At 47.8% G+C, this 26,807-nt stretch overlaps 1 protein-coding gene across 1 annotated transcript in view; it reads right to left on the bottom strand.

Annotated features, from left to right (window-relative positions):
- Positions 1-26,807, bottom strand: part of LOC8024539 (zinc finger protein 1) — a 199,612-nt gene that overhangs the window by 160,909 nt on the left and 11,896 nt on the right. Inside the window, exon 2 of the mRNA XM_042288808.1 lies at positions 13,222-13,791. Within this exon, the coding sequence (XP_042144742.1) occupies positions 13,222-13,777 (556 nt within the window). The 5' untranslated portion in view covers positions 13,778-13,791. The remainder of the gene's footprint in view (positions 1-13,221; positions 13,792-26,807) is intronic.

Raw genomic sequence — 26,807 nt, 5'->3', positions numbered from 1 at the left:
TGTAATACTAGTAAATACACTAAATACACTAACACACTAAATAATCGGATTACATGTGAATCGAAATTCAAGTTTAACCTCACAGAGTATGCTAAAAGGTAAAACTGGTCATGAAAAAAAAAAAGCTTTCTCTGTATATTCTATTATGTGTTGATAATACGACCTCATCGAAATATAAAATTAAAAAAAAGATATGGATATCATACAGGACACACAATCCCTGCAATGAGACGCTACGCGTAGAAAGAGTTTAAGAGTTATTTTCAACCATTATTTGAGAATACAACTTAAAATATTAAAGTATAACCATAGAAATGGCAGCTATTGGCATCCGATAAACAAACTATCTGTTCAAAAGATTGTTAAAAACCAAATCGGATTAGTATAAATACGATCCCCTTCCGTGCGTGTTTTGATAATCATATATTGTCGTTTTCCAGCATGTCCTCGTAGCGCTCGCGTTCCCTACACGTCAGGTTACACTCAATCTCCATCAGCAGGAGAAAAAAGACAATCGATTAGCTTATGCCTGGCTACCTATAACGACGATCGACATAAATAGCATTCCGAAAACCAAGACCGACAGAAATCCTGTAAAATCGTCCGTCAAACTTGAAACGAATCCACATTGTCTCCTGTTCGGCGCGGAGCAGAGATGCACACACCGGACTTAAAAGCAAGTGCAACCCCGATTCAGGGGCATTGGACACAAGAAAGATCGTCTCGCCCACTCTCCAGCGAAAAGCGATTGACCTGGCATGCTGATGATCGCCTGCAGCGATTCCCTACCACCATCCATTTGGAGAAGCAAAGCGTCGAAACGTTCCTGACATCGCCGCGACATTGTTTTTTCTTCTTTACACCCAACCCGCCAAGATAAGCGGTACGGACCGAAAAAAAGAAAAGAGTGAAATCACTGCGCACTGACGCCATGAAACCGAGTTGCACACAACAAGTGGAGGACACGCCAACGTTAAAACTGTCCCCCTAGCGCAAATTGATACAAATGTTCGACATGTCGCGCGGCCACTGCGGAGAACACGACGGGTCCCTGGCGACCACCGTCTCTTCTTCGCCCTCCCCTTCTTTTTAGTCTCCTTCATTTTCTTTTCGGATTCGGCTCCGTATCCCACGAGTCTGTTTTAAAAACGAAGGTAAAGAACACTGCGTTGTGAGAGCGGGGCCAACGGGGGAAATAGGAATTCCCCCGCGTTCCACAACACCGGGCCTTTCCCGATATTTTGAGAAATGGGCACGTTTTTCATATCGAACCTCGGAAGCGGGGACGGTGAAGAGCTTTCACGAGTCCTCTTCGCCGAGAGCGAGGTTCGTACTGACGTAGGTCCACGAACTATACAGATCTGATCAAATGCTCAGTAGGGAATGGTTTTCGGCCCCTGGTGAACCATTCCTCAAGAGTGATGAGTATACTTAAAGAAAAGAAAGAGCTATTTTAATTTGAATTCGAGACATTTCGAGTTTTGTATGGGCGAATCGACAATATTGACAATGATAGTAACAATGACGGAAAATTTTATTTTGACAAACGTCTAGGAGGAGGGGGTAAACGGCGATCAGCGTTGCCCGATCCGAATCCCATTGCTAAGCTTTCAAATGACTCCTTGCATTGTTAGTTTTCTCATACAATGTCTTGCGGAGAAAAAGTCCGACTCAGCGCGAGGAGCTCGCGCTCCAAGCCCTCGCTGCACCTTCAAGGAAAGTGTAAATACAATGTAAGAGTGCCCGCATTTTCAAGGGCATGCAATAGCCAGTTACACAGCTCATGGCCACTGCCGTTCTATGGGCGGAATTGCGCCTGGCCAGTCCGAGTGGCAGCTCGCTCTGCAGAGTTAAAAGGGAGAGGACTCTACCTATGCTAAGACCAATAAAAAATGCACGGACTTTTTTTTTAAAGTTTTAATGCGCACAACGCTTTTAAAACAGATACGCGTTTATATGCGTTATTTTTTAATTTTTTTGTATTTATACTCTTCTGTGACGAGTGCGCTTATGGCGATCCGCAGAATTCGAAGAATGATCGACTAACTGAGTGAAATAATTTAATTTGAGGCAGTGTACATGTACACTTGTGGCTTCGATAGCTACCAGGCACGTGGCTGGGGGGGGGGGGGGGGGGGTGAATGGAGCTCAGCCCCCCCCCCCCCCCCCGAAATCTTCCATTTTGCTGGGACCTTCCCCTTCGCCCTCCCCCCATACAGCATTTTGTCCTGGGCGCCCCCCCCCCCCCCCCCCCCTCCCCCCGAACCAAAATCCTGGCTACGTGCCTGATAGCTACGCATGTATGAACTAAAGCACTGAAGAATCAGGAGTGAAGACAAAAATTGCTGATTAGAAAATACAAAGCGCATAAGCGCAACGGGGGGGTCCGCTTGGTGACTAGCATGCTGGGGGAAAGAGAGATGAAGAAACGTCTAACGAGAAAGAAAACAGATTTATGAATGAACGCGTCTCCCTTAAATATCCTGGAACCGTTCATTGCATTGTGGTTAAATTCATGTGAAGCTCTGCGGCCGAATGAAGCGGAATTGTGTGTATCAGACGCAGTTACCATGAGCTGATATTGCCTTCGCGAAAGTTTTTACACGAATGAAAGTTTCTGCGGCGTGAATTCATGTAATCACTATTATGCAATGTAGATTAAAGACCAGAGGTTGGCGGTCGCAGTATTACACCTTACAACGGAGAAAAACGTATCGGCTTAAAAGCTAAACAGGCGCCGCTCGGTGAGATAGCCGATGACCTCCTGCGGCCAAAACGTCTTAAAAAAAAAGATTATTAAAAAAAATTGGTTGGTACGGTGCGCCGCCGTAATCTCGTTAGAGTGTTCTCTCTTTCACTCCAACCACCCTGTACAAAATTTGCATGTATGTACAGTACGAGGTAAATATGCGATAATAAATAAATAAATAAATAAAGCAAGCATGGCCGTCAACACCGTAATGCAAGATTCTCCTAAACAAATTGTGTCGTGTCGTCATTACGATACGCGTGAAAAAAGAAACCCTTAGTAGACGCAATGCTGCTTAATCCGGGGAAAAAACAGCAAGTCAACTGCGCGAATTCCGTAACGCCGTTTAATTGCTGCTTCCAATGCCAGTTTTACGAGTACAATGAACAGCTCGCTCAACTTTCCCCAGATGCGCCCTCACCGAACCGAAACTTCGCTTGCAGGGTCATTAATGTCACCCCCCCCCCCCCCCCCTTCACTGCCCTCTCCTCCAACTATTTTTTTTATGGTCTCCAAAGTTAAATTCTTAACTTAGTTTTCTCACCGCACAAGCATCGTGGCTAATAAAAGTAGATCACGAGCAAACCAATAGATATAAAACACGAGCTACGGCCCACTGGTAATCAAGGCTACGCGCTAGTACTTCGTAAAGTGGCTCGAGGCGCTCTGAAACAAGCGTGCTGCACGCGTGGATTGCGAGCAACTAATTTCCGTCGTCTATTGAAAAGCTTCTTAATTTTGTTCGTTCTTGGCGACAGTGTGCGTGATTGCTTTTTTTTTTTTTCTTCTTCTTTTGGAGGGTCGTTTTGACTTTGCATTCCGGGCGCCTTTTGTTCGCCGATAGGCTGATTCCCGTCCCTGCCGTGTCTGTAATTTATTCCCGGCTGTTTCAGAGGCCTTTCTCAAGCAGCAATTTATAACAGCTTGTACCCCAACGAAACAACGAAAAAAATAATTCAGAAAAGGACATTTTGTCTTGATGTCCTGATGGCTCCTGCACAGCCTCGGGGTACAATATATGCCAAACGATCGGACGCTCTCAGTGTCCCAAGAAGAGTGACATGCACTAGAGTACGCATAACAGACCAGTCACTGAAAAATGCCGGAAGGCTGCAGCTGATCGACCGATATTGGCTGATAATTAGTACTGGTTAGGAAGCGTGTGACGTGCTCGTTATGTCAACCACAAGGAAAATTGACATTTTGGCAAGTTGGTATGAGTTCATCTTGAAAAGCAGTGCGAAAGGGACAAGGGCAAAAAGGAAGGACTACACAGGACAAGCGCTGACTAGCGTTCCAGAAAAATCAGTGGTTATCGCATGTCCCGCGTAGTGCTTCCTTTCTGTTCTTGTCCCTTTTGAGCTCTTTTTCACGATGAATCACAAGAAGGCCCAGGAAAGCTTGAGCAGTGTGTGTTATATTGTTCAGGGATGGGTACTTCATCGATTAACCCACCGATTAATCGATTACTGTTTTAATCGCGATTAATATTTAGCCGCTTAATTGGTTAAAATTTGACTAAAAAAAGTCATAAGTCAACGTTTTCGCCAAGCAGACGTGCATGCGTGCACCTGTATGATGGTAAACGTAGATCAAATTTTGGCCTAAAGTAAACTGTAATAGCGAGATTTGTAACTTAAAACACGTGGAGAAAGTTATCTTATCTGGAATCCCGGTCAAACAACGGTCGTAAAGAACATCGAAGCCATGCAAAATCGTGCAGTTCGTTTCATATTCCGTAACTATATATCATCGCATGGCTAGTGTCTCATCAATGAAATCCGCGCTCTTGTTTCATTTCGGGAAAAATATCATGTCTACGTATGTCTTTTTTACAGTATCATTTTGACGTTTCATTGAAGGACTCGCTTTGTCTCAGCCCATCTTTTATTTCGCAGCACGTCGATCATCACTTTAAAGTAGGCACTTTGAATTGGGCACCTCTCTGCAAAACCTCAGCGTACTGTACATTGACTCCTTCATTCCTAGAGAACGTCCTTTGATTGGAACCACCTTGCCGCATTTGCAATACACTATCACTTGATTTATTTAAACTTGCATTGGTTAATCACTCTTGCTAAACTATATAAGGCTGAACTATTTTATTTTTTTTATTTTCCAGCATTAGTGCATTTTTGGCCCTTGTTCCTTTCTTGTATGCTTGTGTTTTTGTTTATGTTGTTTTTACCCACACCCTTCTGTAATGCCCTCTTGGCCCTGAGGGTATTAAAGAAGGCCCATGCGAGTGTCCGTTTAGCGTAGCCGAGACTGTTGTGAAGAATTAAGGGAATTCGCTATTGCAGAAGAATATTAGCGAACCCCTTTGCTTCTGCGACTGAAGTAATAATTTGTAAGTGTGGGTGTCTTTTGACACTTCTCAACTAGACATCAAGGTTTATTTAAAATCCGAAATTGTACATTGCGCGGTTTATGACTTATCAGCAAAAGAGAAAAAAAAATCTAATTTCGACTTTTTTAAAAACGATTATCTATGGGAATGAACGGAACCGATGAATCAATTAAAGAATGGCGATTAATCAGGTTAAATATTTTAATCGACACCCAGCCCCGGCTAAGAAAACGGACACGTCATATATTTCCACTTCGGTGTAACAAGTTAGCAAAGGGCGCTGTCGGTTATTCTTTTTAACCCCTCGGTTCCTCTCACGCTTTTAAGCAAGAATTCTCCCCGCTCACTCGCAGCTCAGCACACGTCGAAATATTATGATTCCAATATCTGTGTTTCAATGACACACTCCGCGAATCACAGCTCTACGCTTCTTGCGTTGTTGCATCTTGTGTCTGGGTTAAGGTCATCGAACACAAACGAGAAATATATCTTTAGCTCCAGAAGACCGAAAGGGAAATGTTAAATCCATCCCCTACAAGGGTCAGTAGTTAGTGTTACCAAAAGGTTCGCGAATTTCGGCGCGAAACAGAAGGCATTGGGAGAGTAATCCGGGAAGCTGCCCCCTGATTCTGACGCACTCTGGGCCATCGTGCATACATGCGCGTAGCTGATCGAGGCTCAGAAATATGTGCTCGGAGACACGAACAGGTTGAAGTCCACGACTGAAGTCAGCGCGTGCACCATGAATGCAAACAACCCCATGCGCATCCCGGGAATCGTATCGCAGAGAGATTATTCCACCGCCCAGAGACAGTCTGCTCAAAGCAGAAGGCGATAGCGAACCGCGCTGAGCAAACGTGTCGGTGGCATGTGGCCAGAGGGCAAACAAGCCGTTCGGTACCAGGGGCCCTCAACGTTCGTTTACCAGCTGCGTTGGAACAATGATAACAGCTTGTTTTTGAAATAAATGCGAGCGCCGAGCCTGACCTCGGCAAGTGTGAGAACTGCGACTCTCGAAGGGAATCTGCGGAATGTGAAGACAGCCATTATCCGCAAACGACTTGGAAATAGACTGGCGGCTGCGAGTGGAGCGGAATTATCGCGCCTCAGATAGTGGGGGAACGCGACATCAATAGTTACTTGAATAAGTGTATCAATAAAACCGGAGCTTTTAGGAATATATCTGGTTCTCCTCCTTTCAGATGAAAGGGATACGCTGACAATTTGGATCATAAAATGTAAACATTGACACAATGCTTTGACAGCTTCGGACAAAAACAGGCTGATTTCCACCTTTTACTTTTTATTACCATTCATTCATTCATTTGTTTGATTGTGTATTCTACGTGCTCATGCACAGCTGACGGCTGCGCATGAGCACATAGAAGACAGAGTTAGAAAAGAAAAACCTCCCCACCCCCTCCTTTTGTTTTGTTTATTTCGAATACAATAAAAAAATTAAGATCAAGACTTAGAGAAACGTCACAAAGTTGATCAGCTCGAGCACGAAAGAAACCCAGTAGAACGCTGTTTCGTTCCTACCGTCAGTTCTTAACAATCTCCGGTCTGACAACTCTCCACCCGAGGCAATCTGCCACCCTCAACCCTATGGACACTTCCCTCCCCGTGCAAATCTCGGAGCCCCTTCATTATTTTCCCCCAGAGAAACCCTATAGTAGCCAGGCCAGGGACTGCCTGCAACGACGAAGCCAGTTCATCGGGGAGCCAGCAATCCGAAGCCTGCCCCTCCCCCAATTATAACCAGCTGGGGATAAACCCCATAAGAAATAAAAGGGAGGAAAGGGTCATTTCTGGCGCCGCGGATGTCATTCGCATCTACTACGTACGGTCGTCTGTCCCATATAGCTGTTCCTCCGCGCCAGTGGGATGGAGGGACAGGCCCTCCGTTTTCTCCTTCCTCCTCGAAGGAGTGCGCGTGCTGCCGAGGAGACACATCCCTGCCCACAGTGCGACGCCGTTAGAGCCGCACCTCACGTCGCCAGAGTCCGCCATTTTATGACGGCCAGGGTCGTCCGCACGTCCCGATTGCCGGGTCCTTCCCTATACTCTGCCGGTTATCTATCTGACCCTTCCTCCCCGCACCTCGTCCTCACCCACACGCGAAGGGAATTGTTGGCTGCTGGCAACCTACACCGCCACCCCGTGTTTAGGGCTCGCATCCACCGCAGGCCCATACGCGCGCTACGCTCCGTGTCACCTTGCGATGGACCACAGATAACGCTAGGAGCCGACTAAGCCAATCCAGTACCGTGTAAGTGTCACGTGCCCTTCGGGAGGGGGACGCAGTGACGCGCGATGCGACTAGTCACGTAATGCCTTCGCGGCACTGGATTGGCTGGTAGCGTCCACTGTGGTAAGCTGAAACAGGGTATAGCGGCGGGCTTTCTTCTTTCGCGTCTATCTTTCCGATGCTTTTCCTTCCTTCTCGTCGTCGGCGAGTAGGGGCGGCTCGCTGCTCGCGTTTCATTACGGCCGTCGGCGACACTCGGGCGTCGTTGACTGCGACGCCGGTCGTGAGCGGAGCCGCGTTATGGACCTGGGCGGTGTGGAGGTCGAGTTCGGCCCAGGAAGAGTAAGTCGACGATGCGCGTGATTAATGACCGACAGCGCCAGGGCCACTTGTGCGCGGCGACGCTTACGTTCGGGAGAAGGCGTTTTTGTTTTCGTCTGCGTGCCGGCCCGGACGTCTCCCAGATCGAGGATTGAAGCTGTTTACTAGAGGCGAGGTTGTAAAACAGTGGCCCTCTAAATGAGTAAACGACGACAGCTAAAATAAATATATTGAAGCAAATGTAAGCACGCCCACGTATGCACATATAGACGCAGAGAAAAAGGGAAAGAAGGAGAAAGACCGGAGGGCAGTTCCTAAAAGATGTTTTTCACAAAACCGAAGTATTTTCATTGCTTTACAGCGGCTATCCCCATACGCAAAAAAGAGAAGTACCCAAAGGTGTTGGGTCACCGATAAGCGTAAGCAGTACGGGACTTTACTTTTTGCAGTCAGATATACGAATAAACACGGTTCTATAAAACTTTTCAAAAATTCTCTTAATACTACACATACTAATCGGTATCAGAACTTCACTCGAACTGCAGGGTTTCCCTTGTTAATTAATGAAAAAAAACGTAATAATTAAAACCACATATGACCAGACAAACTGAATTTCCAAGTAATTTGCAGTAACTTGTGGTATAAGCGTATGATTATTCCCTCACTTTCAATTTTTCTTTAGTTCAGAGCCAATTTTTACCGCAATAAGGTTTAGTCACACAGTATTTTGATTCACTCTGGTCTTTATAACGTGACGTTTTTCAATGCGAGATTACATCGTCTGCTTGACTCGAACGCTTTTAAAAGCATTACTATACCGTAAAATTGCGAACATATTCCGTTAGCACGTTGCATAACTTTGGATACGTCTCAAATAAAGCGCCCGGAATCAAACTTTTAATAATAGTAAGCTAAAAACAACAACAACAACAAAAGTACGAAAAGAAAAGTGCAAATTTTAGTGCGCCCATCCCAACAAACTGCACAGATTCTTTCCAGAAACCAGCCAAGAAGGGACAGCCGCAGTGATTGTCCTCTGGCGCTAAATAGCCGCGGCTATCAAACAAACGCGCCTATGACCCGCTGGCGCCACCGCGTCTTTCCAATTGGCTAAGTTCCGTTGGCACCGGATAGCCCGGAACATCCGCGTTGTCTCGCACACAAGGAGTTGAGATCCGTTCGCGGAGCCAGGGAAGGGCACCGCCGAGGCTCTCAGCGACGAGGACCGACCCATCTTTGCAATTAGGCTGATCTCTGGGTATCGGGGAGAAGCGCTTCCCCTAATAAGCTCGGCTGTTTTACATCCGAAACACGTTCAACCCTTTCATGGCGAACGCTCCTGTTCGGGGGGCAAGAAAGCTCGTTCGAAAGTTATTTGTGGGATTTTTTCCCCTTTCTTTTCATTGCGAAAAAAGAAGGGGGGTTGGATTCTCCTAGAATCTGAAGCAAGGGTTAGGTCAAATTTTCAAGAAACAAACCCTTGGAGTGTAGTACAAGCGGTTGACATTATATTTGAGGAGATTTGTTTTTCGATCTCATCGTATACACGTTAACAGCTTCTGTGCTACTCAAGTTGTTTCATGACTCAATCGATTTTGATGTGGGTGGAACGCATGGAACAAGGAACACGAACAGGCAACCAACAGTGAGGAATGTGCACCATTGAATATCATCGCAGAAACACAATAAAGGTGTTCGTATCTTTTCAAAGCACAGTTTATTGGATCCAACAACCTTCCTGGTTACTCTTTGTCTTCTTACTTTTTGTGTAGTTTTGTTATTATTCATATCGGTGCCGATTTATATATCAAATTTAATATCTGCAACTAACCAACAGAAGCACCAGTTCGTCTGATCAATCTAATAACTGCACGATTAGGGTGAACTTGTACAAACAATAAAACAAAATAAAACGCTTCCGGTCTGATTCGATTGTCTCGAGAAGCGTCAACGAGATGGTCGCGTATCAGCCCGAGGCGGAAGTGTGTGGAACTAGAATGGAAACAATCAAATGTCGTATCAGAAAATTCCGACACAAGCACGACCCCTACAAATAGGGAGGCAATCGAAATGGAACGTAGTGAAATGACATCCGGGGCAATACTGTCTGTGCAGTTCGTTTAAGTTCGTGCGTTTGTCTTTGAGCATCGGTGACCTGAGCGGGAAGCGGTGTGACGGCGCTTTCCTGAGAAATCGTTGTTCTCTCTCGTCCACTAAGCGCGCAATTTACCAGAAATACACTTCCAACTATCTCATCCCCACAACCATAACATTCTATAAGAGGTCGGGACTAGACACAAGGCGGTAGCCTTTGAAAAGGACGCAAATACCACTTCTGTTAAGTTTAAAATTCTTCGAAAGGAATCAGTTGAAACCAATGAGGCGAATAAACAAAAAAATAAAATAATAAAGTCCATCAAAAGACATGCTGATCTTGTCTATTTGTGTCTAACTCGATGGACAGATACCAATATATAAAGTCTGTTCAAATTCGGGGAACGCGCTAGGAGCTGTAGTAGAAGGGGATACGGAACCCGCTGGATGAAGCAAATTCGCTGCTGATGCCATATTTGCCAACTGATTGTTCTTTCAAACAAATAAAAAAAAAAAAAAAAAAAAAAACTTGCTGACGTGATTTTGCGAAATGCAGCAGTTAATCGTCCACTAGAGAAGTACAATCTTCACTGAGTGCAACCCTCGTTCCGTTACGAATATGGAATTCCAACTGCGTGTTAATCAATCATAAAACAACAACAATTTGAAAAAAAAAAATAGTGACTGCTACGAATGCGTATATTAAACGCTTCGAAACGGTTACTCGTTACCCCTAGGTAACAAGCAAAGAAACGAATTATGTCATTTTGAAACAGGTGTCACACCTAAGAGCTAAAGTGAAATAAGATACGTCGTATAGCGCTACGAATTCAGACTTCTGAACATTTAGAATTCAGTTCTGTGTTTTTTTGCGTTTTTATTTGTATAACATTACTACCCCCTCCCTTTTTTATGTAATGACCCTAACGGCACCTTAAGCGCAATAAATTAATAAAACAATGACATCAATATTCGTTAGTGAAATAAGTTTGTAGGAATTATCGATGAATAAAACGAGGCTGATGCCGATGTCCGCAACTCTTGAAATACTGTTTCCAAATAAAGGTATTTATAGTCGTTATAAAGATATTGAGACACGCTAATCAAGCCTGAGCCAGTAGAAACATAAAACAACAATAAAAAAAAAATAGCCCGAAACACGTTTTCTTTACAGAATATGCTACTTCCTGGAGTACCCTTCGGAACTCCATTGTTCGTACGGCAGGATCCGTGGCGTCACTGGACATCCTCCCGTGTGCGTCAGGACTTCCCAGCAGTAACAGCCCGTCACAAGCAGCCCACCGAGGAGAAAATAACACCGACGCTACGTGTGCGGCGCATGTCAAACTAAGTACAAACCGAAAAGAAAAAGAAGAAAAAAAAAAAAAAAACCAAGGCATGGTAGAACTTTACACCGAGCCGAGACCATCCATAGAAAACGAGTCGCAAGAAGTATAGCGGTACGAACGGAAACGTCGTTCGCACCGCTGCGTCGACGAACACGGAGAGCGAGGGGCAAGGGAGCGTGATTCAGGGGCCCGGACAAAGCCACGAGAATTCGTCCCGGGACGGTCTTGTTCCTCCCGCGCGGGATGCAGTACCCGGGGACAACACACCGACTCCCTCAACCAACTCACGAAAACTCGGGGCCGCTTCATGCGGGGGACTTCGGGCGGGGGGAAGAGGCCCGCGCCGGGGCTCCCTACCTTGAGGCGTCCCCCCTCGCTCGCTTCCTTCCGCCCTGCCGGGGGTGCGAGTGCCGGAGGTCCCGTGATTGAAAAGCGACGCCACGTCGTCAACGCGTGACTCAGATGCGGGCCGGGAGGGGGGTGGTGCTCGTTCGTCGCCCGCCGTGTCGTAGCTTTTAAACAGCGCGTCCAGGGAAGCTCGCCGCTCTTAATGTCGACGACGTGGCGGCACGGAGCCCGGGACGAGGGAAACATCCCGCATCTTCCGAGTGGTAACATCACGATGGTCGGTTACGGGGAGTGGGAGCAAGTTTTTCGGGAGGAGGGTGGGGGCTGCTTCGTCCCCACTACAAGCCCCGTGCAGCGGGAAGGGAGGGGACAGGGAGCCTGCCCGCTTGTTAGCCATCCATTTGCCACTTGGCTCTTCGCTCGCCGGGGTTACTGTTCCCGGAGTCTGCCCTCGTCCCGTTCTTGTCTCCCCTCCAGCGACGAACCACTTCAGGATGCCTTAATTAATTCTGGCTGTTCGCGGACGGGCGCCTACAAAAGGAGGCATAAATCTGGGGGAGGGGAAAGCGCTCGTTGAATCCGTGGAGCGAGAGTTGCGCGGGAGTTTAGCGGGAGCGGCAGGAGAAGAACGGCCCTGGGAGTAGAGAGCACGCCGACGTCATCGTCAATGGCGGACGCCGGAAGTCGCAGTCAGCGGAAGCGGAAGTGCTGCGTTTGGGCAAAGCGCGCCGGGGAGACGAGGAAGAGGAGGTACGGCCTCGTTCAGGGAAGGCTGGCTCGCGACGGAGAGAATGGAGCTGCTCCTCGTAGTCTGGGAGGTCGGGGGAGGATGCGTGGGTTCCGAGGGACGGGAGCAGCGCGATGGAAGTTGCACTTCGTGCACATCAACGCCTACTGCTCCTTTGCTCGTCGACTGCCTGCACGTGCCGGGCGCGCGAGAGCACCCGGGTCGTTTGCGTTCCCGCCGCTACGATGGTCACGTGCGTCCGGTCACGTGACAAAAACGAAGCTATTGCGCCGTCGAGAGCTGCCCCCCGTTGTTCGCTGCTCCTGCTGCTCTTTCCGAGTCGTGATTTAGGGTATACACGAGAGGCCGCGAGGCGCTGCGTGGAGTCTGGCCGCGGGTGCTGCCGCACGTGCGCGCGGGTGGCCTGACAAGCGCAGCGTGTTGGCGGCTCCATTTTACGAAGCCAGGAATGCTGCGAAAGGCCAGCGCACGATTCCCTCGACGCCCCCGTTCGGAAAAAGCTCTGAGGCTGTTGCTGCCGTTCTTACAGCCATATATACTGGCCATACCGATTCCGAGCAAACCGCGAGCGCCTACTTTTCGTATTTCTTTTTTTAACTGTTAATGCAAAGAGAGGTAGGTGTCAATATGCTGCAATGATGAAGGGTCCACCTAAAATATGATTTCGTCTAAAGGGCGGCAGTTTCTGCGAAATATCTTGTTCTGAAGCACACTTTCGGGGACGCATACTTTGGTGTGCCGTGTATTTGGTAAAATACGTCTTTGTACTTTGTTGACAAGGTCGGCGCCACTCCGGTAGACAAGGCTTCATCTGCGCCGAAAAAGCAAGATTACTGTACTTAGCATTTAGGATAGCACTTCTCCGGAGACCCTTCTTCACGAGCTTTAATAAACACTTCGAGATAAAACGATCCATGGACCATGATCGTAGCCGCGGTTCTGCCGCTCGTCCGTCGTGTCCAGCTTGGCGGAGCTGGATGCCATCCATCGAGAGAAACCTCGGCCACTCACCTTCGCCATCGGGAGCGACGGGCGCCTTAGTCGGCTCCACGGGCTCGGGGTAGATGACGGCCGTGTCGCTCCTTCCGAGGTACTCCCGAATCTTCTCCTCCTCGGACTGCTCCTCCCTGCCCTCCAACGACTTCCTCCGGTCCACGGTGAGCGACGGGGTCTCGCCCTCCGCTCCTTTCTTCGTGGCATTCAGGTCGCGGTCGCGGTCCCAGTGTCGATCACGATCTACTTCGCGATCCGGATTCCCGTGTCCGTTCAGGGTCGACCCCTCCGCCAGCCTCTTTCGGTTCCAAGACGGCGGGAAAAGCGGGGACGGGGCCCTCGGAGGAGGCGACGGGGGCGGCGACGCGTCCTCGTCGATCTGTAGCGGGACGTCTAGGTTGGGGGACTCCGGGGACGGCAGGGGCGCGGCGTCGACGGGGGCTGCGACGGCCGACGGCGGCGGGGACGGGTGCTGACCCGGGTCCGGAGGAGGCGGCGGGGGGTCTCCCGAGGTCGGAGAGCCCGGGGACGTGGTCGCCGTCGCGGTGTCCACGGCGTCCGCGTCTTCCGCCATGGTCTCCAGTTCCACTGTTGCGGAAGAGAGAAGGGAATCGCGGTAAGTACACCGGACTCGAGGAAAACGTTTGAACGGGAAAACGAACCACGACGTAGTGTTACGCAAACAGTGGTTTGAATCGAATAGAGCCGCGTCAGGGAGATCCGCGAAATACCGGCTCTCTTTGCAGTGTCCAAGCTAGGAATGACGCTGTGCTATTTGATCAAAAACAGTATTTTCACACTCCTCTTGATAATTTTTTGTGTTCAAAGGAAACCGAGTCACAAACAAAATCTATTAAGCTAAGTTTTGCCCGTCTTCTGGCGTATTCGTAACGCTGAGAACTTTTTGCTATACTTCATCTCACCTTATCAAAGCACGTCAGTGCGTAATCAAAGGCTAGAAGACAAACACACAGGCGCACAGACTAATAGCGCAAGGTCACAGTCCAGTCACAGCGCTTGATTGGATGTACCGGTTGCTTTCAAAAACAACACGAAAGAACGGCGAACGCCGTAACGTTGCGCTTTTGGCGGCCTTCTGACTGATAGTGACGATTTTAGTACACTTTTAGCTTTGTTTAAAAATGTTTAACCATTGATAAGAGTATTTACGGCACTTTCAAGCCTCAAGTTACTGGGTATACTTATCAGAAAGACGCAAAGCAATTATTTGCACCTTGTATGTCAAACACATTATGTTTTTTTTTTTGTAAATTAAACAAAACAAAAACGCAAACATATATTTGGCGTATATTTCGTGTCTCAGAGGCAGACATGTACAAATTACTAAAAAAATGTAGTTAAGTTAAATTACTGAGTATCGACGCCAAAAGTAATTGGAGTAAAGTAGAAATGACGCATTTGTAATAATAATTGAGTAAAGTACTAACTACTGTAAAAAAGTAGCCAGTTACTTTGAAATTACTTTCGAAGTTACTTTTTATATTTTTATGGTAGCAAAATGGACATAAGTTTTGATCCATGAAAAACCAAGGGAGCATAACAAATAAATGCAGTCATTTTATGGCTTGCGTTTTTCAAAGTTCTCATCGGAGAGTTTTTCCGTTTTCCTCCTAAAGACGTCCCCAGTCAAGCTAAAAAGACGTTTCGCTGTGGCACTAGATGAAAAGGCAGCGTTGATTTCAGAAGCAGGCTGTGCAGGGTCGGGTAAGCGACTGTCGGCATCTTGGGTGCTCATGATGAAACATGTAAGCTTTGCCTCGGCTCCTTTGTTTCTTTTTTCTTCGGCAAGCTTGGATTGTTATGACTGGCCCCTCTTTATTCCGACGTCGTTCGGAGAGTACGCTGAGCGAGTGCACCTGACCGTCAAGGGTTGAAATCTTGCGCAATGACGATTAGATCATCCGGGCGACTGCGCGTCTCGTTGCAATGCTAGCGCTACGCTACCGAAAAAAAAAAAGTTTTGGTTTAACAGAAGATGAAACGAAGTATACTTCGCCGCTGACGCCGGGTCCAAGAAAAGGATCTCCCAAGGGTGAATCGCAATCCTCGCCGGCGACTACGGTATCTTGACGCGCCTTACACGCCTGGCAAGTAAAACGTTTTCAACAAAGAGGAGATCTCCCTGGCGTGGAAGGTCGGAAGGACGCGAAGGATTACGTGAACAAGCATCGGCGCTCGTACAGTTGCAGCTGGAAGAGGGAACATGCATGAATGGATTATCCGTGTCTGCGTTTGTGCGCGGGGGAGTCTGGCTTTGCAAGGGAGTATGCCCTGATGACGAGGCGACCATGGGAACAGGTGCCCAGCTGCGAGATCATTCCAGTGGAGCCTCCCGTAGAACTCACTGAAGGCAAACAACATGAAACTACAACAACTTTTGGAGTCTCCGTCTTTCATGGTTGCACCTGGAGGCCCGGCGCCTGCGTGCATTACCGGATTAGGTCAATACACCTCTTCCTGCGTTCATGCGCGCGGATGTTATGTTTTGGCTGCTCGTCGTCACCTTGGCATAAGGACGCCTGTGATGCAGTTTCTACGGCTGCCGAGTAAAAATGTGTGGAAACGGAACGTGAGGGGGCCCCTTGTTCAGGAATGCCTCTTCATTTGCCGCCGTCATATTTATTTTTGCGCTCAAACTTCTGTGATGCGCAAAATTAGCACTAGATTTCGAAAGTAGTTGGTAATTTGAGTAGAAGTTATCTGGAAAACGTAGTTAAGTTAAACTACTAATTACCCAAATAAAGTTGTACTTGAATGTTACCAAGTTTCTCGGTAAAGTAGTTAAACTACAGTAGTTTGATTAGAGTAGTTGAACTACGTCCAAGTCTGCTCAGAGGTAACGTAGCAGAAAGGCTGCTCATATCGGCAGATAGTTCGACAGTGAGTCGAACTCGCGAATATTATTTGTGAGTTTTAGAATGGCCCCGTGTTAGGGGACCTATAAAAAATAGGGGCTCACCACAGCGGATCCGCCGAACCCAAACCCTGTTTTCAGTTAGCGTTCGCCCCCAGCGCAGGATTTAGAGACGCCGAAGGGATGAAATGTTTTAATGTGGCGATTCAGGCCACTTGGTTCATGATCATAGAAAAGCACCAAAAAAATAGACAGGGACGACAAGTTGACGTAAACACTAACGTTTTGTGTTTCCGTCAACTTCTTGCCACTGTCTATTTTTTGCAGCTTGTCTACGACCCCTAAGGGAAACAAACATGGCAGCGCCCTGCATCGCTCACTCTAGAACAAAACCATAATGGTCGCTGCACTAATAGGCACATTCGTGGCAATAAACTGTCCCGCAGGCTTTCGTTTCGCCTTTCCTCGCTTCAAACACAAAGCATGAGAAATGATTTTGCCCTGTTTTCTAGATCGCTTTCTGATTCTGGCCGTTCTTAAACCCCAATAGACGCGGCAGTGTTTGACATGACAGCGCATCGCGAATCCTAGTGGCTTGTCTTGCCTCGATCTCACACAACAACGAAAATACATGAAAGGAACAGATAGGCAACTTTACTATATTACCTCAGTTGTGGAACTCCCACGGAAGGTAATGCACCCCCCCCCCCCCCCCCCCCATTTCTTACTTAAATTCGCCTCCCGTCGTTTGAAGCGCCATCTAGATTTTCGTTTCATAACTGTGTGTTCCATAGAGTACGGTGGAACGCTATCTAGACGCTGTGCTTAGAAACGTACATATTCCAGAATACACTGCAGTTATCATAAGCAGCCGTGTGGCAAAAGGGGGACGGGGGGGGGGGGGGGGGGGGGGTGCTGTTCGTGCAAGCAGCTTTCATGAGCAGTTCCGTAACTCAGCTAATATAATAACAATAAAAACTTTTCCTGGTTTTGATGTGCTCCCGCACTTCATTAATTTAAATATACAGGGTATCTTTTTTTTTTTTTTTTAAAGCTTTACAGATTTGTTTAAAAAAAGGCATGAAAGTTATATTTACGCGGTTTGTGCAGGTGAGTTATACGGCCAGAGGGACATAGTATATGGGAATAATTGTAACGATCAGTCCGCTAATTAAGTAAAATTTGTTAATTAACTTCTAAATTAGTAAAAAAATAGTCATATGGTTCCAACTACAAACTTGCTGAGCGTAGTCCAAAACCGCTAAATCAGTCATTTATAGAACAACTGAACGCGTGAGAAGCGCAGTAGTACTCTAAAGTTACCACTCGTGGAGCAGGGACAAGGCTGGGGCTCTCATAAAAGAGGGAAAAATCACGCGGGCACCGTACCGCAACCGCAAGCCTTGTACCTGCTCCACGAGGGTTAACTTTAGTGCACTACAACGCATCTCACGCACTCAAAGAGTTTCTGAAGATTACTGATTTAGTGCTTTTCGATGGCGCCCAGCAAGTTTCTAATTGAAACCATATGTCTATTTTTTTATAAATTAAAATGGTAATGAACAAACTTTACTTAATTAGCCAACTGATCATTACGATTAGCACCCTGTTCTATGTCCCCCTGGCAGTATAACTCACCTGTGCAGACCGCATAAGTGTAGCGTTCACAACTTTTTTTAAAAACAAACCTATAACGCTTAAAAAAAAGAACACCCGTATATCCTGCATCAACTGTCAAATTGTAATATTAAAAATGTACGAACTGTATAGGGTCCATTAATTTGGGGCTGAAAAATGTTTTCCACGCACGTGGTTCCTGCATCTTGGCGTGCAAAACCATGCACCGAAATATTTTTTTTTTAGCCTGAAACTATGCTTCGCATACCATAAGAAAAGCATCGCAAAAAAAAAAAGAAAAAAGAAACCATTTGCGAGTATCGTTTCACTTGCTATAGCAATCTATCAAGAGAACAGCAAACAAGGATAAAAAAAAAAAAGAAAACCGTTCTCTTTTACGTTTGCTTTTTTTTTAGAAAAGGTGGCATCAGGAACGTGCGCGTCTGTTCCACCAGAAAAGACAATTCGAGGAGGACGCACTTTTCTCCCTTCTGAACGGCTTTTGACTTATATGTGTTGTCGCCGCGTCAAATATTTCGCGAAAGTACATGCTTCAAATTTAATTTTACCCGAGGTAAAGGGAAAAGGTAAATACCAAAATAGCGTAAAAATTCCATCATTGAGAAGGAACCGAATCCCAGATGAAATTATAACGACCATCTGCAGATTCCGCGCGTGAGCTGCGAAACCCGACTGAGCGACAGCACTTTCCGTCAAGTAGAGAAGCAGGAAAATGATAACGGGGCTACCTGTCGCTCGCCTGGCTTCTACGAAACTGAAATAAACACCACGAGACGTCCTGGAAAAGCAAAGCAAAAACGAGCGCCAAGAAATGAAACTCTGAGCTAGAGAGGACGCCAGGAATCATCCCTGCGTGCGAGCCAGTAAATGATCCATGAAGGCGACACGGAGGAAGACAATAACCAAGTCCGAAATTTCCAAACCAAATCTTTCGCGAGAGCGATCTCGTCCTGCTGCTCCTGCAGCCCACCCTTCCCCGCAGCGCAGCGGAGCTCGCAGTGAAGCCCTCCTTCCAGCGCGCAAATATACAATCCCGCTTTCCTTGTTGGGCCCCGGTGCAGGCGAGCGGAAGGGCACCCTCCCCCCGAAGGAGAAGCCGCACCAAAAAAAATACATCAAAATGAGCGGGAAACGGAGGAAAGAGTTAAAGAAGGCACTGTCCCCGAAGGAGAAAGGAGCACCGCTTTTCTTATAAAAAAATCCGGACTGCGTCGGCGCCGCTGAGCCGAGTGCTGAGGGGCAAGGAGGCCCACTGGAGGAGAGGCTGCCTGCTTTGGCTGGCAGCTGTCGCATCGCTCATCCTGCGGAAACAATGAAGAAAGCGAATCTCATCGACTCGCAAGAAGGAACAGCGCAAGTAGGAACGGGGCTGAAGCGGAAACGAAGCTTCTCCCTTCATTTCGAGCTGTTCAATAATTCTCCGGCCACTCGGCGAGGGTTCCGGAGAGAAGTGTGCGCTCTTGCACAGTCGCCGGCCGTCTCCCCTTTGCCTGGACGCCCGCCCGGCTTGGCGCGAGCGCGTTCAGGCGCTCGCTCGCTGTCCGGCGAGGTGGCTTGCTCGTCGGAGGGACTCGGCCTTCCGCTCGACTGGACCGACGAACGGACGCCGCGATGGATCCGTCGGCGCGAGCTCCGAGGCCTAAGCCGGCCAGTGTCTTGGGCGACTCCCTCCGGGCTAGCTCGAGGACAGGAGCGGCCGTCGGTGAGGGTGATAAGGGGATTTGCGAGGATTCACTCTCGGTCCCTGAGTATGGCGGTAGCGTCCGGCGAGGCACGTTGCCTTCAAAAGTTTTCCACGTGCGAGGAGAAATCCGATGTACCTTCCGAGACGTTTTTTTCTCTTTTTTAGTTCCTCGCAAACTTTCTCTGACTCAGAAGGAATCCAAGTTGTTTGGGATTTCCCTTGCGTTTCTCGTCGAAAAGAGGATATTGGAGGGAAGTATTAATAGTGGGGCCGCTTGCATGTGTGCATGACGTCTATGAGGAAGCGAGTGGTAAAGCGAACTCATGCTTTATGGTTGGGCGATTCATGGGAAGAGATGGTTATGAAGACAACGATGAACAGCACATTGGCATACTCTCCTGACGCAAAGTACACCTATGATTTAAAGTTTACTGAAGTTCACAAGTGAGGTCCGTTAAACCTAACGGAGAATCGTTAGGATATTTTTATAATGACATTACACGATCAAATTTTCTGTCAGTACGATAACTACAGGGAACGGATTCTAAATTGTATATGGATCATAGTTTTCAACCTTCCACGTGCAATAGATAGGATTATACTCACACGTGAAAAACAAACGTCGTCAAACGTGCCCTTTTTAAATATGTATTAATGAGTCACTACCTCCTACATTCCAGCAAGCGTTTACGAGAGTCGTGAATACGAGACCAGACCCTCATTATAGCAAGATGAGTCAATCGTGGCGCAAAAAAGCAAAAAAACAAAATTAACGTTGCAAATTTTTTTACAGTGAGACGGCTGTTTTCCATTGACAAAACAACCAAAATAAACGACTGGTATCGTTTTAATAACACGAAATATGATCGCAATCCAATTACTACGTCAAAGTAAAACCGCGTACTCCGCTGAAACCGATAATACGACTAGCTGCTTTTTAGCATGTGGTCGGCGGGTTAGCTGTGAATCAATCAACACCGGGCTACGACGTAACGTTGTTGCTTTGGTTCTGCTTCCATGCGTTTCCTTAGTCGTTTAAAGTAGTAACTAGTGCTGCTTACTGCGTCTTAATGTTTTTTTTAGCGGCTCTTGTGAGCCTTCGGTGTATCTCAGTTTGAATGTTAGTGCAGCTGCGCGTAAACTATGCAAACAAAACGTGCTGTTTTGCACTGCGCTAGCGCATTGGACGCATCGAATGCTAGTGCCATGAATTTCCCCAGAAAGTAGCGTCTCCTGAGCGGAAAATGAACCCTCTACACCAAGCGACATTCAACAGCGTCAGCAGTAGGTTCTCCACGTTTAAATCAACCTAGCGATATAGCTAACTAACCAATAACGCAAACCCTCGGGCATAGAGCACAAGTCCGGGAGCACGCACCTGCAAACAGGCGTACAGCGTGTGAAACTCGCGCCGCTCATTCCTATGACGCTTTAGAACTAATGTCCTCCCTTTATGTTGACCATCAATTTTCATTTCCGTGAACAAGAAGCAGGATTTTGCAGTTTAACCAGTGCAGTGCATTGGCTCACTTGGGGTCTTCAACGGTAAATATACGCAGTGGCGGTTACAGGCCTATGTTGTTCTTGTCGGACCTCGATAGTGCTTCGAACACGCATAAGCTTAGATTGTTGTACCAAGCACCCTTAAAGGAATGGTAAACCGAAATTTGGAATAAAAAAAAAATGCAGGAGATGTCGGCGGGACGCTACAATCTCTACAACACCACTCGTAAGGCGATATCTCGAATGGGCGGCCGTATTTTTGCAAAAAAGAGGTCGATATTGAACGAGGCCGACGATGCACGTGACGCGAAGATATCTCGTTTCCTCCTCTATTCGCTTCGCCCCCTCAAGGCGGCGAGGCGGAGAAGACGCAAGGCCGTTCCCTCTCCTTCTCGGAGAAACATGACGTAAACATATCTGTCAAATGCGTTGATTTTTTTTTTTTTTTTTTAATACGGTCATCCAATCGAGGTATCGCTGTATGAGTGATGTTTTGGTGTTTGTGTGATCCCATTGCACGCCTTGCCACCGTGTTTTGTGGAATCCAGATTTCGGTTCAGCATCCCCTAAGTGAGCAAGTTAGACGGGGTTATAAGTTTCTGAGGTCGCTATAGCGCTCAGGTAATTCACAAGCGACCGAAGGTTGCAAAATGGAAGCTTATGCGATACGTCAGTCGATTGGAACCTCCACTGTCCGTTGCTTCTTTGAACCAATGAAGGCTACAAGGAAACCAGGAAATTGGGCGACAGATAGCCGCCTAAAGACGAGAAGGATCACAAACACCAGGAAAAGAAAGTTTAGAAATAATTGAACTGTTCTCTCAAGTTTTTAGCACTGAACAACACTGGAACTAGAAAAAAAAAATGACATGAGCGCACTGGTGCATGTCTTAAACTCACTTGTGTGAGTCTTTTTGTTTTCGTAGTCCCAGTGACGTACATTCTTAAAACTTTTGCTGCGTATTGTGCTTACTTGTGTATGTCATGTTTGTTCCGTAGTCCCAGTGTCATGCAATGTTAAGATCTTAGCATCGCAGTTCTCTTAATAAATTATCAGCTAGCTAGCGAAATCCGAAAGTGTTATTGAGCTTATAAATCACGTTAACTTCCGGGACTCCACATCTTTTTTAATGTGGTGATTGACCCGCGGAATCAAATTATGCAGGAGATGGCGCAGTATCCGGTGCTCCGTTAAAGTCACAATTCGTATTTCGCCAAATAATCGTGTTCGCCGTAGTGCACATAAGCAAAGTAAACGTTACAAGCGAGTTGCGGAGAAACAGCATAAAAAGGTGACACCTGAGCTCAGTTTCCCGCCTTTTTCCTATTCCAAGCGATCTCCTGGGCAGTCGTCTCGTGCAATACCATAGTCACCCCTGGAAGTACGTATACATATCTATATCTATATATATTGATGCGAAGAGGAAAAAAAGGCATCTCGAGATTTGGGGACCAAGGAAGACGAAGACACGAGAGCGGCTCGCTTGATTTCCTACAAGAACTCTTATTTTTTCGGTGTCCCCTTCAATGTAAATTAAATCGTCTCATAATTACCATAACATTTTGGTGGAGGTGAATAATTTCCCCCTACCTCTACGCCTCGCCCAACCTGGATCTTCGAAACCGCCGCCGCCCACTGCAGACCGAAATGCCCAATACCGGTACCCCACCCGAAGGTACTCCGACAACACCTACACCACCACTGATCCTCTCCCAGCCGCGAGACCCTGGAAATTTCACCGGAACCGGAGACCAAGATGTCGAGGAGTGGCTCCACCTCTATGAGCGCATCAGTACCCACAACAGATGGGACCCTACAATCATGCTGGCCAACATCATTTTTTATCTGAAGGACACGGCACGAACCCGGTTCCTGACCCATGAAGAAACCATCACTTCGTGGGATATGTGTAAGGAACAACTTCAACACCTCTTTGGCGATCCTACCGGCCGGAAACTATCTTCAAAACGAAAACTTGCATCCCGCGTCCAAACCTCGGCCGAGTCGTACATGGCGTACGTGCAAGACATCTTGTCGCTTTGCCACAAAGCCGACGCGGGCATGGCTGACTCCGAACGAATTTCACACATCCTCAAGGGCATAGCGGATGACGCGTTTCAACTTCTTGTTTTTAAGGACTGCTCCACCGTCGAAACCCTAGTGAAGGAATGCCGGCGATTTGAGGAGGCCAAGAAGCGCCGGATAACTTTCAACTTCACCCGGCTCCCTAACACGACAGCCACTTCCACGTGTGAGGAAACTCCAACATCAGACACACAAATCGCTAAAATTGTACGTCGTGAGCTAGAAGCGATGCTCCCGCCCAATGCTTTTTCCCACTCTGCTGCAGAACTAGAACCGATTTCCATATCTACAGTTCAAGCCGTGATCCGCCAAGAGATCGATAAACTTCATGTTCCAGCACCAACACGTGGAGCCTGGGCTTCCTCCAACCGCCCAGCTTATACAGCAACTAATCCGGAGGGTCAAGTTCCGCGACGAGACCCTGCAGCGTGGAGGACACCGGACAACAAACCGATCTGCTTCCATTGCAATGCCGTTGGTCACATCGCCCGCTACTGCCGTAGCCGATGGAATAACCGACCACGCACCTTCTCTTCTCTTAGTTACCGCCGCTTCTTCGATGATCGTTTCTCCCCACCCCCGCTCCCTGTTCATCTCCAAGACGAAGGCTTCGTATCGCGCCCCCTCTACCACCACTCCTCCTCTCCACGTCGCCGCCAGTCTCTGTCACCCGCCCCTCGTCGCCCTATTTCGCCAGCTGGCGCTCCCCGAAGCTCGGAAAACTAATTCATGCAGCTTCAAGAGGTGAAGCTGCATCACTGTCACTGCCCACAAATCCTCCAAACGACGTATGCGCCACTGTCCACAATCAATTGCCCATTACAATCGACGGTACCAGTATATTCGCCCTTATAGACACCGGAGCTGCCATATCTATAATGCGGGAAGATTTGAGACGACAGCTACACAAACCGTTGACACCACCAGACTCCAAACTACTGATCGGCGCAGACGGCCACGTTATACGTTCCATTGGCATGTGCGCCTCCCGTATAACTTTTGATCACCAAACGACCTTCGTCTTGTTTACGGTCATACCTAGCTGTCCCCACTTATTAATACTCGGATGGGATTTTCTTTCTGCCCACTCTGCCCTCATTGACTGCGCAAAAAGAGAAATCGAACTTGACGTCGCCGCTCCAACAGATATTCCGCAACCAGTACTTTCAAAGCTACGTTCTACGGACAGCCACCGCATTCCGCCACTAGTCGCCGTCGCAGTCAGAGTCGCATCAAACGACCCTACAGCTGATGGCGATTATATTGCATCCCCAAGAGTCGAGATTTTTTTAACGAAACAACTTGCCGTCCCCCATTCTCTTGTTTCAATCACGGCTGGCCAAACCTATCTATGGGTGGTTAATTTCAGCCAGACTACACAAGTTTTGCCCAGTGGAACTTCACTAGCCGAAACATCGTCCTTTATAACGCGAAGTGTATCCGCTACAGCCGTGGACATGTCGCCATCTCCTCCTCGAAGTCCTCTGGCGAGTTCCCTCCTCGATAAACTCAAGAGCATGATCGACCCCACACTGGACGAGCGACAAAAACAGGACGTTCAAAATCTCCTTTACAAACACCATGACGTATTTGATCTAGGGAGTCGCCCTCTCGGTAGGACCACCGCAACCACACACCACATCGATACAGGGACTCAACCACCCCTACATCACCGTCCTTACCGAGTCTCTGCCAGTGAACGCCACCTTATACAAACAGAAGTTGACAAGATGATGTCGCAAGATATCGTTCAACCATCCTCCAGCCCGTGGTCCTCCCCAGTTGTCCTTGTCAAAAAAAAGGACGGGACGTGGCGATTCTGCATTGACTATCGTCGGCTCAACAAGATCACAAAAAGGGACGTATACCCACTGCCACGTATTGACGATACACTTGATTGTCTACATGGTGCCCAGTACTTTACTTCAATCGATCTTCGCACCGGATATTGGCAGATCAACGTCGACGAGTCAGACAGAGAAAAAACTGCGTTCATAACTCCAGACGGTCTTTACGAATTCAAAGTAATGCCATTCGGCTTATGCAATGCCCCAGCGACTTTCGAACGGATGATGGACCGACTTTTGCGAGGGCTCAAATGGACCACATGCTTATGTTACTTAGATGATGTAATAATTTTCTCCACAACATTTCCATCACATCTAGAGAGACTCGACCAGGTACTCGCTCTCTTCCGAAAGGCAAACCTTCAATTGAATTCCTCCAAATGCGTGTTTGGAAGCTCTCAAATCAAAGTGCTCGGTCACCTTGTGGACAAAAACGGCATCAGACCTGACCCTGACAAAACAAAAGCTGTCCAAGAATTCCCAACACCAGCCTCACCTAAAGACGTCCGCAGTTTCCTCGGACTATGTTCGTACTTTCGTCGATTCATTTGCCAGTTTGCTCACATTGCGCGTCCTCTTACAAACCTCTTAAAGAAAAACCAATCATTTTTGTGGACTGGCGACCAACAGGCAGCTTTCGAAGCTTTGAAGACAGCTTTGACGTCCAGCCCCATTTTAGGCCATTTTGATCAATGCGCTCCAACTGAGCTACGTACTGACGCCAGCGGCCACGGCATTGGAGCAATATTGGCCCAGCACCAATTAGGCCAAGAACGTGTCATTGCCTACGCCAGCCGCACACTTTCACCGGCTGAACAAAACTACACCATCTCTGAACGTGAGTGCCTGGCTGTAATCTGGTCCATTACGAAGTTCCGCCCCTACCTCTTCGGACGCCCATTTTCTATCGTCACAGATCACCACGCACTCTGCTGGATCTCATCACTTAAAGATCCTGTAGGCCGCCTTGGACGCTGGGCCCTCCGTCTCCAGGAATATGACTATACGGTCATTCACAAATCAGGAAAACTGCACAAGGACGCCGACTGCCTTTCTCGGCACCCAGTAGACCCAGCGGACTCCACGCCCGATAGTGCGACACTCCCGCTTCTTTCCATATCCGGGTTTCTTAACATCGCACGGGAACAGCGTCGTGATAGCACTCTCCAAACCATTATCAATCAGGTCACAGCCGGAACAAATCGCTCATCTTCCAGTCTCTACAGAATTAATGACGGCATCCTCTATCGCCAAAACTTTCGGCCAGACGGTGCTCCTTTACTTATCGTCATTCCTAAGCATCTTCAGACCACAGTGCTCGCCGAGCTGCATGACTCACCGTGTTCGGGCCATTTAGGTGTCATTCGAACCTATGCCCGCGTCAAACAGCGATTCTACTGGGCAAACATGTACCGTACAGTCAAACGATATGTCTCGTCCTGTGACTCCTGCCAACGTCGCAAAACACCATCTACGCGGCCCTCGGGACTACTTCAGCCTTTGGCTCCTCCTCACCACCCGTTTCATCGAGTGGGAGTAGACCTTCTCGGCCCATTTCCTGAGTCCTGCACTGGCAAACGCTGGGTTGCGGTTGCCGTAGATTATGCCACACGGTACGCGATTACAAGGTCCCTTTTCACTGGCACTGCTGTCGACGTCGCCTATTTCCTCCTTGAAGATGTAATCCTCAAGCATGGTGCACCAAGAGAGCTCCTCTCCGACCGAGGTCGCCCCTTTATATCCAGAGTCGTCAGTGAAGTTTTACGAAACTGCTCCATTGTCCACAAACAGACAACGGCCTATCATCCCCAAACAAACGGCCTGGTTGAACGACTCAATAGAACGATCTCCGAGATGCTTTCTATGTATATATCCACCGACCACCACAATTGGGACACTGTCCTTCCATACGTTACTTTCGCCTACAACTCCTCGCGCCACGACACCACAGGCTATTCGCCTTTCTATCTT

The sequence above is a fragment of the Ixodes scapularis genome, unplaced genomic scaffold (assembly GCF_016920785.2).
Source record: "Ixodes scapularis isolate PalLabHiFi unplaced genomic scaffold, ASM1692078v2 PGA_scaffold0__279_contigs__length_252992795, whole genome shotgun sequence".
Taxonomy (NCBI): Eukaryota; Metazoa; Arthropoda; class Arachnida; order Ixodida; family Ixodidae; genus Ixodes; species Ixodes scapularis.
Note: the sequence above shows the minus strand (reverse complement) of the source record. Positions and strands in the feature narration are given on the sequence as shown.